This window comes from Pongo pygmaeus, chromosome X (genome assembly GCF_028885625.2).
Source record: "Pongo pygmaeus isolate AG05252 chromosome X, NHGRI_mPonPyg2-v2.0_pri, whole genome shotgun sequence".
NCBI lineage: Eukaryota > Metazoa > Chordata > Mammalia > Primates > Hominidae > Pongo > Pongo pygmaeus.
In genome coordinates, this window is record NC_072396.2 from 33,224,279 (window position 1) to 33,245,033 (window position 20,755).

At 36.1% G+C, this 20,755-nt stretch overlaps 1 protein-coding gene across 4 annotated transcripts in view; it reads right to left on the bottom strand.

Annotated features, from left to right (window-relative positions):
* DMD (dystrophin) overlaps positions 1-20,755 on the bottom strand; it is a 2,105,574-nt gene that overhangs the window by 1,476,883 nt on the left and 607,936 nt on the right. For all 4 annotated transcript variants that reach the window (XM_054470954.2, XM_063660502.1, XM_054470953.2 and 1 more), the window contains exon 13: positions 8,006-8,125. In XM_054470954.2, the coding sequence (XP_054326929.1) occupies positions 8,006-8,125 (120 nt within the window). The remainder of the gene's footprint in view (positions 1-8,005; positions 8,126-20,755) is intronic.

Genomic DNA, 20,755 nt, shown 5'->3' on the forward strand with positions numbered 1-20,755 from the left:
TAAAAATAGTAACTAATATTATTATTGCTTACTATATTTCAGTGATTTTTAAATGCCTTAGCTTCTCAACTACACTTTTACCCTTTACAGATATCTAATAATGTAGGTTCTAATACAATCTTCATATTAAAGATGGGGAAACTAAAGCCAAGAATGGTTAAGTGACTTGCCCAAAGGTATACTGTAGATAAAGAATGGAGCAGGAAGGGTCTATTTCTAGAGTTTCTCCTCTTAATTACCTTACAACAAAAAGCTCTCCCTTTTAAGTCAAAAATTCTGTCTTGGAATTATATCCAACCATCTGCTCATAGGTTCATTCAGTTATCTTACAAGAATTACTGATTACTTGTATCTGACAATGCATGCAAGAAAGAATGTGTAAGACATATCTCAGGCAACTTAGATTCTAATAAAAGAGTAAAGCACGTTAATATTAACTGCAAAAGTATATGATAGGTGCCCAAACGGACATAATTAGGGTACAGACATGGCACAAAGAGGGAGTAGTCATCACTAGGTAGAGTGGCCAATTTCATGGAGGAAAACTTGAAATGAGTTTTCTATACGTAGATGAAATTATCAAAGCAGATCTTATGAAGCAGAGTCGTCTGTTTAAACCCGGTGGTATGTGCAAAGAGGTGGTAACATACAGGGTAACAGAAACAGCTTGTATGAATCAAATGCAGGTTGAGGGACATAAAGCAGATAACATGAGACAAGTCTAGAGAGACAGGTAGGAGTCAGGTAATCAAATACCTTCTAGGCCAAAGTATCAGAATCTGGAAAGCGACTCAGGATTTTAAGCAAAGGAGAAATGATTAAACAGGCTCTTGGGAACCCACACTGACTTCAATGTGGAGATTGGATGGAAGAGCGGTAAGACTGAAGGCAAGGACTTTGGGGGCTTATGATATGGCCTATACCTTGAGAAATGTTGACAAGAACAAAGATGACATAATAAATACAAGATAAAGTTAAGAAATATTTTGACATTGCATGCAAAGGGCTCATAAGGGAAAGGACAGGGATGAATTTGGGATGACTCTAGGTTTCTGGTACAGGTGTCATGATAAATGCTAGTGCAATAACAAAAATAAGAAATTCAGTAAGGAAAGCAGGTTTAAAGGAAGGCAATGTACAGTGAGTTAAGTTTCATCTTGTTGAGTTTGAAGTGTTGTTTGGACTTCAAGGATATGTTCAGAAGACAATTAGAAGAAAATGGACTCAGGAAAGATCTGGGCAGAAGACATCCAGAGTTATCAACTTCTGTCTGTTTCTGATATTATGACATTTTGAAAAACCATAGAGAAAGTGCCTTCCTTCTTCACCATCACAATAGTGTTCATGTGCCATTTACCTATGATTAGTTATTTTTTAATTAAATAATCAACCATTCTACAAATATTCTTCACAGGATGCTGCCATCTGAGAAAATCCCGCTAAGATAGAGTACCAATCGTGGGCCTAAAATATAGTGTATTCAAATCAGCAGCATAGAGTATAATTATTAGTTCTTGTAATCTAGACACTATATCACAGTCTGTGATTGCATTAACTAAGAATCTGTATCATCCTTCTTAATATCAAGCTTGTTTCAAAGTAAGCATGTGCACTCTATCTCATATGTGCTTATGTATATGTATGTATATACATATAAATACATAAGTACAAAGATATACGTATGTATATATATACAAACGTAAAGAGATGTATATAAATTTAACTATATATACATTTATAAATATATTTTTATATAGACACAATTACATGTATTTTTATACACTTACATTTATATATATTTACATTTATATCTATAGATGGGAAGTCAGACTTTTTTTATCTCAAACTAATTCAATTGATTTATACTACTTGCATTTTTAAAAAGCAGCAACATTTCGAACTATAAACACGAGTTTTCTGACTTAAAAAGAATAGGATGTAACATTTGTATATGATATTCTAACTCCTCAGGACATAGCTATAAACCTTCTAAGTTAATATGGGAGCAGAAATATTCCATTAACCATTCCTACAGGGGCACACTTTACACAGAGCCCCAGCTAAATCCTCAAATGGCTTCCTTCCCCAGAATTTTCCAACACTGCAGGTTGAATAAAGGTGTATAATCATTTTCAGTCCAATGCTCTAGCACGTAAGTCAGATACTAGAAAGGAATATATTAAAACACAGACTCACACATGAACCCTCATAGAGAAAGACAGACTCACCTTACCAATTAACATTATCATGGGGAGGCTTTGCTAAAACCTTTAGGAAAATCAAAATACCTCATATTCATTCCATTCCATTGGATCAGCCAATTTAATAAGTCTAACAAAATAATTTGTCTTAATAATACCACAAAGGATTTCTACAAATTGTTTAATGTCATCTGATATAAAGTTGGTTTACATGACTCAATTTTAGCAAATGTAGCTTAGTTCTTAGAAAACTATCTCATCTGCAAAAATTATTCCTTCAGGCAATAAATACGTTTACTAACTGCATGAGATAAGTGAGAAACCATACCAGTGTGCACAGCCTCATGTTTAATAATCTGATCCAAAATTGTGTTTTCCAGGTTTTCCTTCTTAAAAATAGAATACTTGTTGTGACGGTTAATATTATGTGTCAACTTCACGGAGTTGAGGGATGCCTAGATTGCTGATGAAGTATTGTTTCTTCTGGGTGTGTCTGTGAGGGTGTAGCCAAAGAAGGCTGACATGTGGACCAGTGGACTGGAGAGGAAGACCCACCCTCAATGTGGGTGGGCACCACCAAATCAGCTGCCAGTTAGACTAGAACAAGGCCAGGAGAAGAGGGATAAAGTAGCTTGCTTGGTAAGTTTACTCACTCTCTTCCTGTGCCCTGCAGGGCAGTTGGCTTCCTCCCCTCCTACCCTCGGACATCAGACCCAAGGTTCTTCAGTCTTTGGACTGGGGGACTTAAACTAGTAATCTCCCAGGGGCTCTCAGGCCTTTGGCCTCAGACTGAGAGCTGCACTGTCAGCTTCTCTGGTTTTGAGGCTCTTGGACTTGGACTGCACCAGGCTACTAGGTTCTCTCCTGTCCCAGCTTGCAGATGGCGTATCATGGGACTTCACCTTGCAATCATGTGAGCCAATTCTCCACGATAAACTCCTAAATGTATATTTTATATACACATATATACATCTATCTATCTAACCATCCATCCATCCAGTTGGTTCTGTCCTTCTGGAGAACCCTAATACACTCTGTCTTTATCCATTCTTTATAATTATTTTTATTAGGAAAATGAAAATACGATATGATAGTCTTGCTATGCTACCCAGGCTAATCTTTGAACTTCTGGGCTCAAGCAATCTTCTCTCCCCAGCCTCCCAAAGTGCTGGGATTACAGGTGTGAGCCATTGCACCTGGCCTCATTCTTTTCATATACTTTTAATTCTCCAAAATATTAGGCAGTAACTTCAATATTAAAGTCTTTTAACAAAATAATTCAAATGCCTTTTATATGCCAGAAATTCTCCTGGTTCTATGACCATACAGACCTTCAATACATCTATAGTTGGCTCTCAACTTTTAACTTGTACAGAATAACATATCTAAAAATAGGGATTTAATGGCTTTGCTTTTTCTCTGGAAGATGTTTTCATGAAAGCATCTTCTATAAGCTATGGGCTTAACCATGTTTCTGGTTCTTTCTTTATTAGAAACAGTTATCTCCCTAGAACAAAAGGCGTTCTTTATGGTCTTTTTATAGTCTTTTTTCATGCGGGTTTTTATAAACCATGCTCTCTTGATTTACCATGTATCCATCCTAGAAACTCTACCCACCTCCACCAATCTCCCTTATGATGGCAGCAGCAGCCCGTCTGGAGCGGCCGCTGCAAAGATGCCAGCTGCGGCAAGGGAGGCGTGGCCAGGGCTGTGCACTTTGTGGAGCCACCAACGGCCATGAACAAGCAGGAGCCCTGCTCCCTACTGAGTTGGCAGGGTGGGAGCCCCACGCTTCCAGGTGCAGCTACAGCCATCCAGCCACAGCTCCGGACCTGGGCATTCCTGCACTCTTGGGGGCCTGGGAAGCCCCCCTGCCTCCACATACTCAAAAGTGCCTGCTCCCACTCCCTGGAATCTCCTCGCTCCCCGCACTGGCTCCTGGGAGAAGCAAAGTTGCGGCCGAGCCCAGGTGCTGTCGCAACCTGACTTGTTATGTGTGTGCTCGGGACAATGCTGGCATGCCAGTCCCCTGCTGCCTTGGGCCCCTCTGGACTTTGGGCACTGATGAGCATGGGAGAGAGGCTGAGTGGGGACTGAGGGTGGTTCGGTGTGGGCCTGCAGGTACCCCTTGGTATAAACTGCCTAGGCTCCATGGATGGCATGTTGATGGTGGCAGAAGGCAGACTGGCTCCTGGGCAGAAAGGGGCTGATCCATGGAGAAACCCCTCCTTCAAGCCAGGAATGGCCTGAAGCCTGGGGGCTGGGCTGCCAGTTCTGGGTGGAGTTTGTGGCCCAGAGTGAGAACTTATGGTGCTTTTTCTGGGCCTATCCATGGATGTCCATGGACCAATTAGCATATACCTCCTCCCTTCTGAGCCCATAAAAACCCCAGACTCAGACAAACTTAGACATTGGGACTACCAGCCGCAGGAAGGAGCTACCTACTTTGTGTCTTCTTGACTCTTCAGGATGACCTGCCTGCATAAAGGAGCCAACCACCATGGGTCTCCTCTCTACTGAGAGCTGAACACTCCCTGGGACGAACTGCCTGTGGAAAGGAGCTACCCACCATGGTCTCCTGAGAGCTGTTCCCTCACTCAATGAAGCTCCTCTCCACCTTGCTCACCCTCTAGTTGTCCATGTACCTCATTCTTCCTGGACATGGGACAAGAACACAGGACTTGCTGAATGGCAGGACAAAAAGAGCTGTAACACAAACAGGGCTGAAACATGCCCCCCACCCACCATGCTGTGGGCAATGAGAAAGAGAGAAGAGCTGTGGCCTTTTGCAGAGCCCAGACCTTGGGGCTCCTCAAGCCAGGGTTGTGGCATGCTGTAACACCCTCTTTGGGGCTCTGTGGTTCCTGGTGTCTCTGAGCTTTCAGGTGCCACCACGTTCCCCTGTCCAGACATTGGTGCCTGCAGCAGAAGCGGTACATCTGGTCCAGCCATAGCCTCACATGGAGGTGCCACCTGTACTGGCGCCTGGAGCTTCCTTCCACTGCAGCTGGCATGCCTGGCTGTGCACAGTGGCCAGGCCTCATGCTTGCTTGTTCATATACCTCTTACTGCTCCGTGCCTGGCTTGCCCTTGGCAGGCATGGGGATCCGGGCTGGTAGTGCAAGCCAAGCACAGCCTGCCAGGCTGAGTGGGTGGAAGGAGCCCAGTGGGCACAAGCAAAACCCAGGCAGAGGTGCTGCCTGCCACAGAGGTTTCTGGCTGGCAAAGTGACACCCAAGGAACCCATGACACTTACATGCACACTTTATCCATTTTCCTCCAATCTATTATTTAGATTTCAGCTTAAACAAAACTTTCCTCAGGAATCATCTGTTGCATTCAAAGTTCAGTTTAAGTCAGAATAATTTCCTGTCACGAAAGCTTATTTTTTGCCTTTATAAATAAGTTGCATCCATTCTTTAACATCTGCTCATTTTAAAAAATACTTTATTAATGTCTATTTTCTATACTGGATTGCATGTACCAAGAGCGCAGTTTCCATACCTACCTGCCTATCATAGTGACCATGGATGACAAAGAATTAGCATTCGATTTCAAAGAGGGAGCCTGAGATATAGTCACCATTGTTCCAGGGTTCCAAGGAAGGCAGTAGGCTCTCAAATTACCCATCCCAACCAGGGTAGATAGTGACAAATTCTCTTTTCTTCACTGTCTTACCAGGTTACCCAATACAATCCCTGGGACATAGCAAGAACATAACAAGTACTTGTTGAAAAAAATTAAAATGGGATGTGGAATGCTTAGAGAGAGATGTGGTAATGACCTCTAAGACTGAAGACTATATAAGTGACCAATTTTAGTTATAAAATTTAGTTTATAAAAATATTTCTCAATCAAATTAGTTAACTGGCATCACTGCCTATGAAACAGACTCTCTAAGCACTGACATCCTGGAAGCCTCTAAAGTTAAGGACAGGACTCTAATCTGTGGTAACATTGCTGAGGGACAAGCTGAACCTTTGAGAGAGAGAATCTAATTATCAGAGAGTACACTTTTCAGAATATTACACTTCATAAGCTATGTCATCTTTCAGACTCTCTAAACATATATTCTGACCTGTCTTTGGTTTTCTTCAAACCTTTTCCAAAGAAGACTCGAAAAGTATTTTAAAGTTAGAGAAATCCTAACATATCATCATAATAGAATTTACAGAATACATCAATACCTGCAGATATATTCTATTGGAAGTATTTTTAGAGTCCTAACTCAGGGTGTTAAGCATGCATCTCTCTTCCTTATTGGACTAAATGGGGGCTTCCCTTCCTAGTTTCCCCCATCTTTACCTCTTTACCAAAGACAGCTGGCTATCCTTTTAGAGCCTCTGGATGGCATTTCAACAGAACTTTAGTGCAATGGATGAAGGCATTCTGGTGATGTGGGATGCCAGGGCGAAGGAAGAGAAGGCATGGGATGGGCACTCAACACTAATAGGTTTTAAGGAATAAGTTATGGATAGCCAGACTCTGCTCTAATAAAAAGCATGCTAAGATCCTTCTCTGATTCCTGATGACTGTTTTTCTTTTAGGGGATCCAAATACCTACCTGTTTCTCTTTCCTGTAATTCTTCTAATTACTTCTACCAGAATCCCTCTCAGTCCAGTATGAAACATATTATAGTCCATAGTCTCTGAAGCTACCCCAGAAATATCACATACCCAGGGTATTTGTGTAAAATTCATGTTTTTTTGTTTTTATACTTTATCTATCTTTGAATACTTTATGATTTCTCCTTACTCCTCCTTCTGTACCATCTTCTCTTCCTCTTCTTCTTGCTTTTAAAAATTAAACTAGGTAAGACAAGATTATAACACTTGCAAAGAACCTAAGAAACAATCATCTCTGTTTCAAAGTCAAGTGAAAGCAGAGCATTCCAGGACAATTACGGCCAATAGTTAAATAAAGTATAGAACCCAAGCATAGAATCTTCTGGGACTGAGGGAACTGATGGGATGGAATGAAAGAAAAATTATAGCAAGGGCTTTCTCTCCACTTGATTCCTTTTAATGCTGCCTTTTTAGACACTAGTCTAGATTATCTTAAAGTCACATGACACTACAGAGCTATATAGAGGCAAAATGAGAACATCAAAAGAGGAAAGGAGATTGAAGAGAAAAGAGGAGGCTGGAAGGCCGTAGCCATTAAAGGGGTACGCAATCATGGACAAATGCAGATAGAGTTTAAGCAAATTAGGGATATTCAATACATTTACCGATATTTAGTAGATGTCTTTGGGCCAAAGAAATAAAGGCAGAAAATAAGGTGAAAATGAAAGCAAGTAGGAAAACGAATACAGAAGTGTTTAGGCCCACCATACAACCATCTGTGAGTTCTATGGACTGTTTTTCAAGATGCCTTAACCACACAAGCATCACCTTGGATGAGTTATATTGAAAAGCTATTCACACTGGGTCAGCTAATGATGAAATAGGTGCTTTGAATTGTTATTTTAAATGGAAATACTCTATGCCTTAGAAAAATATCTGCATTTAAATTTAACCAGTAACCTCCCTTCAATCCCTGCTTCCCAGCCTTATTTAATATTAATTGAAATTTTCTGGTAAAGTATTAGATTTTTACCCATCTGCAATTAGTTACTATTGTATCAGAATTAAGGAATTCTTTAAAGCGCAGTGCTTTAGCTGATTATGAGTGTGCGTATATTGTACACATATTGTATTCTAAGTATTTTAATATATAAATTGCATTCTAAATTTTTCAAATACTTTTCAAGTTATAGTTCTTTTAAAGGACGTATTTAGTTTACTAAGCAAAAGAATCTGACCTGAAGTTGTTCTTCCAAAGCAGCAGTTGCGTGATCTCCACTAGATTCATCAACTACCAGCACCATGTGAGTCAGAGAATTCACCCTGACTTGTTCTTCTTCTAGATCTTCTTGAAGCACCTGAAAGATAAAATGGTTTAAAGGAAATTAAAATAACATCCTTACATGTGTATTGAAATCATTTGCTCTCAAATGGTGAAATTTATTTCTGCTACATCTCAGGTAATCCTATTTTTTATTAAACTAGAACCATTCCAAGCCAATTTTCTGCTATGATGCTCAGCAAAATTTATATGTTCTATTGTTAATTTAACTGGAAAGTATATAGAGAAGACAAATGTTAAGAAAGGTACTGTAGGATGTTCTCCTTCTCGTCCCACCCCCTTTCTCCCTTTCAAGGACTTTTCTCCTACAACTATCAGCACTTCTGGCATTTTCAGGCTCTTCTTCTATACTGAAGTTCTCCATTACCATAAAAATAAAACAAACTCTTGATCCAACAAACTGGTCCTGCTACTGTCCTATTATGTGTTCCTCTTCAATGAAAAACAAAACAAAAAAAGTATCCTATAGTTACTGTGTCTACATATTTATCCTACTATTCACTTTGCCCACTATCCCAATGAAATATCTTCTGTAAAGGACACCATCAACTTTCATGTTCCTAAATTCAATAACCATTTGTTACAGCATATTACTTGACGTGTTGATTACTAACCTAATTGGCCACTCCCTCATTCTTGACACCCTCTCTTGATTACCCTCCTACCAATGTGCTATTTTTTTTTTTTTTGGACATGAAGTCTCACTCTGTCACCCAGGGTGGAATGCCAATGGCATGATCTCGGCTCACTGCAACCTCCACCTACTGGGTTCAAGGGATTCTTCTGCCTCAACCTCCCGAGTAGCTGAGATTACAGGTGCACACCACCACGCCCAGCTAATTTTTTGTATTTTCAGTAGAGACGGGATTTCACCACGTTGGCCAGGCTGCTCTCAAACTCCTGAACTCAGGTAATCTACCCACCTCAGCCTCCCAAAGTGCTGAGATTACAGACGTGAGCCAAAGTGCTGAGATTACAGACGTGAGCCAATGTGCCTGGCCTATGCGCTACTTTTTAGCTCCTTTATTGGTTTTTTCTCTTCCGCTCAAACTACAAATCAGATGTCACTCCGATTTATAAAAACCAGTAGATTCCTATCATACTAAGAAAGAAAATTTAACTTCTTTACCTGAAATTCTTATATGATCTAGCACCTGCCTACATCACCAGTCTGATTGTATACCATTCTCGCCCTCACAGTGTTTCAGAACGACTTGCTTTGTCTCGCTTCCAAAAATGCGTCAAGCTGTTCCCTCTACCAGGATTGCTTTTCTTCCAGATGTTTAAATCATTTATCATTCAGGACTCAATATAAGTGTCACCTACCCAGAGCAGCTTTTCATGAGCAAACAATCCAATGTTGCTCCCAAGTAATTCGCTACTTCTGTCGTTTTTTTAATCACAGCATTGTCACTACTCAATAATTTCTTATATATCAGCTTAGTCCTTTTGTCTCTACTTGCTATAATATGCAATCCACTAGAACAGAGATGCTCTCTGTCCTTCTCACTATGTATTACAAGCAAATAAAGATCAATAAACATTTGTCAGATAAATGGTGCCATGTGGGGGTTTGGGGAAAATATGCACAGATGAGTTTGTTCCTTCCTGATTGCACAACGATTACAATAGAGTAGGAAGAATTAGTGATTTTTAGTGTAATCACAATTACACTAACCTCAACAGAAAATAACCACTTAGTCTCAACTGAACCCAGGGATAAAACCAGAATAATTCAAATCTTGCCTTTCTAACTTACAAATGTGGCTCTGAAAAAATCATTTCCCCCTATTAAGTGAGGCTGTCACAAAATAGTATTTCCAATCTTTTTAAAAACACGATGTACAATTATTTTGTAATGATGAACAGGGGTAAACACAGGAATAAATTAGGGGTAAACAAAGGAGGCTGCTCTAGAACCAAGGTATGTTGCCCGGGTGTTCCAGATCCCTTAAGACCTTACCCTGTTACACTGTTTATTATTGGGATTTCTCTGAATAGCTATATGAGACTTCTAGCCAACTAGTTTGCTTCTTAGAACATTTTGTTACATAACACAAGAGTGGAGAAACAAGTTTGGGACATTTCCCGTTACTTTCTGGCAAACATGCTGTCCCTACTTGCAAAACAACAGTGCTTAGCACCTATCAGTCTAGCTCTTAGGCATTCAAGCTCTATGGCAGGTGGAAGGGAACTTATTAGGATGGCTGAATCACAATCTCAAATGCATGAGCATTTTTATCCTAGGTTTCTTATTTTCCAAGCCTCAACATTTTAGAACACTATAAAATCACTTCTCTTCACTTCGTCTCTCTAGATTTTCATGCTACATTTTCAAGTGAAGCAATTTAGAATAAAATGACTATGCATCTATTTTGTGTGTGGAATCTATACTGCCTATCATGCCTTTGACATTCCAGAGCTTATAATGGTTAATAAAACTTTCTGCCATGAAGCCAAAAATGGAAACATTAAAATTCAGAGTTGTCCTTGACAGTCATGTTGAGTCTGTGTTTTCTGAGTTATATAAGACAGGACTGGGAACATTTTGAATGTGTCAGCCAGGAATGTTTCAAATAATAATTAAAATGATAATTTGGTGGCCAATGTATCATAAGTTGGTTTTCTGAATTTAGCCAATTCTTTTCTCTCCTTCAATGAGTATATATAATTACATATATTACACAATTACAAGTAAATAATGCCATATTTTTCATTTTTACACGTAAATTGCTTTTTCACAATTTTAATGTATTTTAGTTAAGAAAAGTAAGAAAAACATTGTTTGATCCATGGAATGAATCCAACTCATACTGAGTCTTTTAAAGGCTATGTGATCAAACATACTATTTTCACCATTACTTAGTTGTTCTGATTTTGTTTTGTTTATTATTTGTTTTATAATCGGAAATGGCATTCTTGCCATATTGATATAGGGTTTATATTTTATGCTTGGCAGAAGTGCTAACATAAGGTACCACTAAAGCGAGTTGTGAGATGATAGCATTAAAATCAAACACAAGAACCCTCTGGACTTACGGTGAGTACAAGGAAATAAAGGAGTGGGGAAAGGCTCTCTACAGTGACTAAGAATGTTGAAGAGTCCAGAGTACTGGAGTAGATTTGCATAAGGTGCATTTGATTTAATGTTATTTCCAATATCTCTTCTCCTCTAAGACTTTTTAAAATTGTATCTCTTCTTTCTCAGCTAATTAGGAATTAAACTAAAAAAGGTTAAACTGACTTTTTTGAGCACACTAAACAGCTGTAAGACAAAAGCTATGGTAAAACTGTAAGCATGTCTCCTATTTTCTCAGACTTTAAATGCGAAATAAATATTAGTGAATATAACAGTATTAGCTAAACTCCTTAATATCAGCAAAATACAGATTATAAACTATCCAATGTCCAGGGTTTATTTTTTTTTTTTTTACACTGATTCTTACAAGTAGCAGAAATGCTAGACATAAAAAGCTGGAGTTAAAAAGATCTATTGTTCTGCCAACCTAGGAATCCATGAATAAAGACCTTGATCATTGGGGTAAAGAATGCCTGCCTGCTTCTCTAGTTGGAAAGAAATGGATTCTCAAGAGTATTTAAAAAAAAAGAATACGCTAAAGTGTTGTAAGGCTATATTTAATTAAAATTTGAAATACTGACTTCTTATGGATTTGAATTTTTCATAGATGAATTTATACAATGGAGATTTATATTTGATTTGCTAATTAAGCCTGAAATATGAGCCAAATTATTTCCAAATATAGAGGCATCCCTAGAGAAGTATACAAAAATATTTGTCTGTCAGAAAATAATACCTTCAAATTAAAATATTGTAATATAATACTGTTAAAATGTTTTCCTTTATTAAAAGCTTCCAGATTGTACATATATGTACACATATATACACACATACTAGGTATTTTATTATGCATTTATTTTCATTATTTTATTAAAGGAATGCTTTTGTAACACTTACCAGATTTCAAAAATCTTGATGTTCCTAATTAAATTTCATTACCATTATTAGATAGATACAAATATTACCAATGTTTGTTCTCGAATGTCAAATAATGTATTTTTTCTTTATGACAAGAGAAAAGGCCAACAGTGAGATTTAACATTAAGAATGCCTAGATTTGACAGTTTTTGTTATACCTCTGTGAATAATTGTATTTCTTGTAAATAAGTCTCTAGTTAAAGGGCTTAACAAAATTTGTTACTCCCTTAGTACATGTTCCCAATTTTATTATTTAAACATGACTTTTCTTGTACTTCTTTTAAATGCCATCAGTGATACTGAATTCTTCTGGCTCTTATCCATGTCAAGTTGGTTTTCAAAAGTGGCTTAGAATAACCACTGAAGAGCCACTTCAGTGTTTATTCTAGACCTATGCTATTTTACCCTTTCTTAGCACACATGTAAAATAATACTTAGGAAATAAAGACATGGAATTATGTAAGGCTAGGCAAATTTTTAATTTGATATTTAAAGGTGAAGAGCAATAATTAATAGAAAGGTAGTATAATAGAAAACAAAAAGAAGGTTGGGTCTCCTGCAAATTTGATGGGAGAAGCTTTTGTTTTACTTGTCTATTTCTTTTGGCCATAGCATAGACTCAGCTATGAGAAACAGGAAAGAACAGCTGTTACCTATATGTAGAGTTTTTTTTTTTTTTAACTACTCCTCCTACTTCATTGAATAACCAACAGCAAATTGCCAGTACTTGCAGGTCACACAAACAAACACACACACACACACACACACACTCACACACACACACACACACACAAACACACCCCTAGAAACAACACAGACCACTGTTCATCATGAACTGGAAGGCAATCTATTATCTCCAAAAATGACTTTAAAATTAATATATTTAGATGTTTAATTACAAATATTAAGTAGTTTGTAGTTTATCTAAATAAATGCACACATAAAGAAAGACTAACGAGAAAAAAATTGTAGCAAACATAAAATTTGCAAAGGACATTAAGAATTCAGACGGTTCTAGGAATAGAGTTGAGTCTAACATCTAGGAAAGTAGTATCTTAAAAAAGCTGTCTCATGAACAAAAAAATCCCTAGATGCTAATGATCGTGATAATTCAAGACATCTGGACAGGAATTGACTTTTTTTTCAAATAAAAACTTCAAGTACAGATCAGAAAGTGGTAGGATTTCTTGGGAAATGATGGGGTGGTAGGTAATTTATTTTTTTCACTCTGTTTTCCTCTATGCCCCATTCTTTCTATCACCTCTACACTGGGCTAGGCTCTATATCCCTTGCTGGCCTGAATGAAATGGTCTGGAAAGGACTTTCAATTTTATTTGCAGTGAAATATTCACTTTGCTAAGCCTGGCCGGTCACAGTATTGTCTAGATTTCCATGAAGATCTATTTACGGTATGTAACTTTGTTATAAATTTGATGAATATTTTAAATAATCTTCCCCAACAGGCTCCCCTAGAAAAGCTTTTGATATTCACTTACTTATATGTGATTGAATATCTTTATTAGTTCTTATATCAGAACACACTGATTTTATCTTTTTGTTAGAAACGAATGTTTATGTTTCTGCCAACTCCTAAGCTACCAAATGGGGGTTCTGAAAGACCGTTTCAATGGAGAGATTTGAAAGGCTATAAAAGCACACTAAATGCTTCTCAATAGTCTGAAGGGGACTCAATAAATATGAAAAGAAACTGTTCTAAAAATAAAGTAGACAATTAATGTACTCCTACATATGGGAAAGGACATAGGATGAAACAGATTGACCAAAACTTGTGCATGACTATGAGGAGACAGTAAAACTGTAGTCAAAAGTGTAGCATCTGAAATCAGATTTTCTATGTGTAATTCCTGAAAGCATCAATAACCAACCACGTGACTTTGAGATAGTCATCAACCACACCAAGCTTCAGCTTCCCAATTTGTAAAACTGAGATAATAAAACTGCGTATTTCTTTATGTGGTTAAGGAGATTGAAGAAGGTAAAATTGTTTTGCATTTTGCCTGGAAAACGATATAAATTCCAAAAACATTAGCATCTAATTAGTTGAAAGAATTTATATTTAGCCATATTTATATCAAAGATTTGAAACTAAACTGCGATAACCTAACCTAATACTAATCTATTTTACCCTCATCTAATACATTCTGACTATCATCCTTTCTAACAGACATCATAAGTATAGGAAGGGAATGTGATTTTTGAAAAGTCATGAAAACAAGTGAAGTTACAGCAAAGTTTTAAGGTCTGGAGAAATATACAGTAAGTGTTAAATCCTTAAATAATACCTGAACTTCCAATTTATTTACACTATGTTAATAAAAGTAGGTTCGAACTACCTGATCTGATGGTATCATAGAAAAATTTTCATGGGCAGACATATGTCATGGAGTGAGGACAGTCCCTAATCACTAAATGGTAGCCCGCAATTCTCTTGCCTTTCCTACTCTTTCCACAATCCATGCATGCACCCACCCATACATTCTGCATATAGTTACAGAATTAAAATCAGATTAAAAACCAGTAACATTGAATAAATAATTATAAAACGCCTTTACTGAAAATACTTATTGAAAAAGAAAAGAACAAGATTATTGGGAGAGAGTTGGGGTGGAAAGTTTCAGGCAGAGCACAGAGGAAATGATATGCATTGTGCTGTTAACAGAATATAGTTGTGAAATTCACTTCCAATGATTATCCTGCTGCTCAGACAGTATTGCCATTCTTGTCATAAGCCTATTTTCCTGTTTCCCTTATAGTCCCTTTTTCCTCTATTTTAAAGAACTACAGGAGTAATGGTGATGAATTATTTCATTAAGCATTTTGATTCTGAGTATTTAATGTGTAGCTACCACTACTGCTTACTCTATGTTTGAAAACTCATATGCACTCAGTCTCTATACCTTCTATCCAGACATTCCCAATCCTGGGAAACCAAGTACCACAACATCTTCAAATCTCTTTGCCACTTCTCTGCATCTGCTCTAGCCTCTAGGATCTCAGGTGGAGTCGAGCTTCACTGGAATCTCAAAATGGAGAGAAATGGTCTCAAAGGCAGACAGGTCAAAGTTAAAATCAGATTCTACCAATTAATACTGAACTTACCTTGAACAACTCCTTAAACTCTTTGAATACATCTATTTGCCTGTAAAATCAAGTATTAATATCCTTCCAGGCCAGACATTTATAGAACATTCTATTCTACAACCACAGAATGTACATTATTCTCATCTGTACATGGATCATTATCAAAAATTGAAAATGTGCTAGGCCACAAGGCAGTTCTTAACACATTTTAAAAACATCAAAATCATATCAAGCATCTTCTTGCACCACAGTGGAATAAAACTAGAAATGAGTACCAAGAAGACTCCTTAAATCTATACAAATACATGGAAATTAAACAACCTGCTCCTGAATGATCTTTGGACAATGAAATCAAGGAAGAAATTAAAACTTTTTGAAACAAATGAAAAGAGACATACAACATACCTCAACCTCTGGGATACAGCAAAAGCAGTCCTAAGATGGAAATTTATAGCATTAACTGCCTACACCAAAAAGAGAAGGATCTAAAATTAGCAAACTAATACTGTACTTCAATGAACTAGAAAAACAAGAACAAACTGAAACCAAAGCTATCAGAAGATAAGAAATAACAAAGATCAGAGCAGAACTAAATGAAACTGAGATAATAAAAGACAAAAAATTAAAAAAATTAAAGAGTTTTCTTTGAAAAGATAAACAAAATTAATAGGCCACTAGCTAGGTTAACCAAGAAAAAAGGAGAGGAATCAAATAAGCAAAGTCAGAGATGATAAATGTGACATTACAACTGATACCACAGAAAAACGAAAGATTATCAGACTACTATAGGCATCTCTAGGTACACAAATTAGAAAATCTGGAGGAAATGAATAAATTTCTGGATACATATCAACTCCCAAAATTGAACCACAAGAAGCAAAAATCTTAGACAGATAAATAACAAATACTGAAACTTAATCAGTAATAAAATATCTCCCAAAAAAATAAAGCTCAGGACCAGACATATTCACATCCGAATTCTACCAGACATGCAAAGAACTGGTACCAGTCCTATTGTAACTGTTGCAAAATATCAAACAGGAGGAAATTCTCCCTAATTCATTCTACGAAACCAGTATCACCATGATACCAAAGGCAGGTAAGGACACAACAAAAAGGAAACCACAGGCCAATATCCCTGATGAACACAGATGCAAAAATCCTCAAAAGGATACTAGGAAACCAAACCCAAAAGCATATCAAAAAGATAATACATGAAAATAACGTGAGCTTTATTCCAGGTATGTAGGGATGTTGCAATATATGCAGAGCAATATATGTGATTCATCACATAAACAGAATTAAAAACAAAAACAATATGATCATCTCAATAGAAGCAGAAAAGGCATTTGATAAAATCCATCCTCTCCCCAAGATAAAGACCCTCAACAACTAGACATTGAAAGAACATATCTCAAAATAACAAAAGTCATATATGACAAACCAAGAGCCAACATCGTACTAAACAGGAACATGTTGAGAGCACCCCCCTCCCCCAAGAACTACAACAAGACAAGGATACCCATTTTCACTGCTCCAATTCAACATACTACTGGAAGTCCTAGCTAGAGCAATCAGGCAAGAGAAAGAAATAAAAGGCAACCAAATTGGGAAAAAGAAAGTCAAACGATTTCTCTTCACTGATGATAGGATTTTACATCTAGAAAACCCTAAAGACTCCTCTAAAAGGCCCCTATATTTGATAAATGACTTCAGTAAAGTTTCTATATGAAATCAATGTACAAAATCAGTAGCATTTCTATACACCAATAATGATCAAGCTGAGAACCAAATCAAGAACTCAATCTCATTTACGACAACTACAAAAAAAAAAAAAAATACCTAGGAATGCCTTTAAGCAAAAAAGTGAAAGATGTCTACGAGGAGAACTACAAAACACCCATGAAATAAATCGTAGACGACACAAACAAATGGAAAAACTTTCCCTGCTCATGGATTGGGAGAATCAATATTGTTAAAATAACCACACTGCTCAAAGCAATCTACAGATTGAACACAGTCCTTATAAATTACCAACATCATTTTTCACAGAATTAGAAAAAGATACTAAAATACATAGAGAATCAGAAAAGAGCCCAAATAGTCAAAGCAATGCTAAGCAAGAAGAATAAAGTTGAAGGCATCACATTACCTGACTTCAAATTATACTACAAGGCTACAGTAACCAAAACAGCATGGTACTGGTATAAAAACAGATACATATAGATCGATTCAATCAAATTAAGAACCCAGATATAAAACCACATATCTATGACCAACACATCTTTAACAAAGTAAAGAAATGTATATATACACTGGGGAAAGGACATCCTATTCAGTAAATTGTGCTGTAAATATTGGATAGTCATAAGCAGAAGAATTAAACTGGGTCATATATCACCATATACAAAAATTAACTCAAAATGGATTAAAGACTTAAATGTAAAACCTGAAAATATAAAAATCCTAAAAGAAAACCTAGGAAAAACTCTTCTCGACACTGGCTTGGGCAAAGAATTTATGACTAAGTACTCAAAAACAAAAGTAGACAAACGGTACTTAATTTTAAAATCTTCTGAACAGCAAAAAAAAAAAAAAAAAAAAAAAAAGAAAAAAGATCAAAAGAATGAACACACAACTTACAGAATGGAAAACAATTCCAAACTATACATCTAACAAAAAACTAATTTCTAGAATCTAAAAATAACTCAACAAGAAGAAAAATAGATAACCCCATTAAAAAGTAGGCAAAGGACATTAGCAGACATTTTTTAAAAGAAGATATACAAGTGGCCAACAAACATGAAAAAATGCTCAACATCACTAATCATCAGAGAAATGCAAATTAAAACTACAAGGAGATATCATCTCACACGTCAGTAAGGCTATTATTTGTTTCAATGTCATTTACAAAATTTGTGGGTACAGAGTAGGTGTATTTGTGGGGTACATGAGATGTTGTGATACAGGCATGCAATGTGAAATAATCACATCATGGAGAATTTAGTATCTACCACCTCAAGCATTTGTCCTTTGTCTTACAAGCAATCCAATTATATGCTTTCAGTTATTTTAAAATGTACAAGTAAGTTATTATTGACCATAGTTACTCTATGATATGATCAAATAGTATGTCTTTTTATTCTTTCTAACTGTAATTTTTGTACCCAATAACCATCCCCACTTCCCTTCCACCACCCTTCCCAGTCTCTGATAACCATCCTTCTACTATTTCCATGACTTCAATTGTTTTAATTTTTAGATCCCACAAGTAAGTCAGAACATATGAGATGTTTGTCTTTCTATGCCTGACTTATTTCACTTAATATAATGATCTCTAGTTCCATCCACATTGTTGGAAATGACAGTATCTCATTCTTTTTAAAAGGATAGCTATCATTAAAAAAGTCAAAAAACAACAGGTGTTGGCAAGGACATGGAGAAAAGAAAATGTTTATTCACTCTTGGTGGGAATGTAAGTTAATACAAACATTATGTAAAACAGTATGGAGATTTCTCAAAGAACTTAAAACACAACTATTCGATCCTGCAATCCTAGTACTGGGTATATACTCAACAAAAACAACAAAAAGTGTTACACGAAAAAGATACCTGCAGTTGTATGTTTATCATAGCACTATTTACAATAGCAAAGAATCAGCCTAAGCGTCCATCAGTAAATGATTGGATAAAGAAAATGTGATATGCACATGTATATATGTGTGTATATACGAATATATATATACACACACATATATATATACACACATGTATACACACACACCACAGAACACTACATAGCCATAAGAAAGTATGAAATCCTGTCTTTTGCAGTTACATGAATAGGAACTATAGGCCATTATCCTAAGTGAAGTAACTTGGAAACAGAAACCTAAATGCAACTTGTTCTCGATTATAAGAATAAACTAAACAAAGGGTACACATGGACATCTAGAGTGGAATAATAGAAACTGGAAACTACAAAAGATTAATGGCTGGTAGGGGGGTGAGGGGTGAAAAATTACCTATTGAGTATAGTGTTCGCTATTCAGACTATGGATAAACTAAAATCCCAGACTCCACCACTACACGATACATCCATGTAACAAACCTGCACATGTACCCCCACAATCTATTTTAAAACTTCTTCTAAGACATGTTTATTACTAGAGTTAAATGAGACAATACATTAAATTCAGCTTGTACAGTGCTTAGATTTGGTAAGTGGTGAGGAAATGCTTATTTTCTTTCATTTCTGACGTATTCACATTATCCTTCCATTCTTACACTAAGATTCATGGAAATAGCCCTTTTGAGCATCAGTATTTATTTCTAATAACTTGGTAATCACATTATATTTTCATTATTAAATATCCTAAGTGTGCCAAAACTGTAGACCATTATGTAAAAATAGATTGGTGCTTTTTTAGTCTTACCAGATATGACTTAGATTTTTAATTGTTAAAGTATACAGGATCATTACTTCCAATGAATAAGACAGTACTACCAGATGTACCAGTAGAAATCTACTAGTATTAGAAATCTACTAGAAATTCTGTTTATAACAGAAATATTAAACATGATAGTACTCCATATTCTTCAGAAAAAGTATCATATTCAGCCTTATTTTTTAACACGGGATTGGATTTATGGACATGCATTTTGTTATAAGATACAGTCATACATTTGATGAGGAAAATTATTGCCTTAAAATTCATGTTATCATATGTGTCTTAGCTTTCTTGTAAGGTTTCCCTAAAATGCATTTTAAAATGTCTTTTATAATTAAATAAATTATTTACATTATTAATTTTGTATTACCTATACGAAAGAACTGAAATTGATTGTTACAGTACTAGTTCAGAAAAAAAGAGACATTTTACATGAGACTAACTCAGTAAATGAGAAATAGGGTCCTTATTTTTTTCCTTTAAACCCCATTGCAGAGGTCAGTGTCTTCTCATGAGGAAGTATTACAGGAGTAATGAAATATAATAACTAATGTTATTGCCTCTAAGATGAGAGAGTCTTGATCAGGTATAATTTTCGTAGCTATACTGATATACTTTAAAACAAAGCTGTGACATTCTCAGTAATGTTACTGAATCAATACTCAGTAATTTCTAATAAACTAAATAATAATCTGATAGCTAGAAACTTGATTTGTAAAATAAGAATATGGGCATGGATTTTATATTATTATTAATAATCTATAGCATTACTGTGCAAATATAACCTTGGAATATGATGCTTGTTAATAGAATGCTTATGGGAAATTAGATGTCTTCTCAATTAGATTTTTAAAATTGTAACTGAATATCATGCACATACTACTAAGGTAGACTATAGAAGTGTGATGTTCTTTTTTACATAAACTTCCAATCATTTATGTCAAAATAATAATACTACCACTCAAACCAATTTCATAGTCAATGGTTTACCACTATTAGATATTTGAATATGGGAATGCAAGAGAGATAGAAGGAAAAAAGAAAAGTCAGAGACTGAAGACACCAGAGATAACATCACCAGGTAAGCCACTTTATA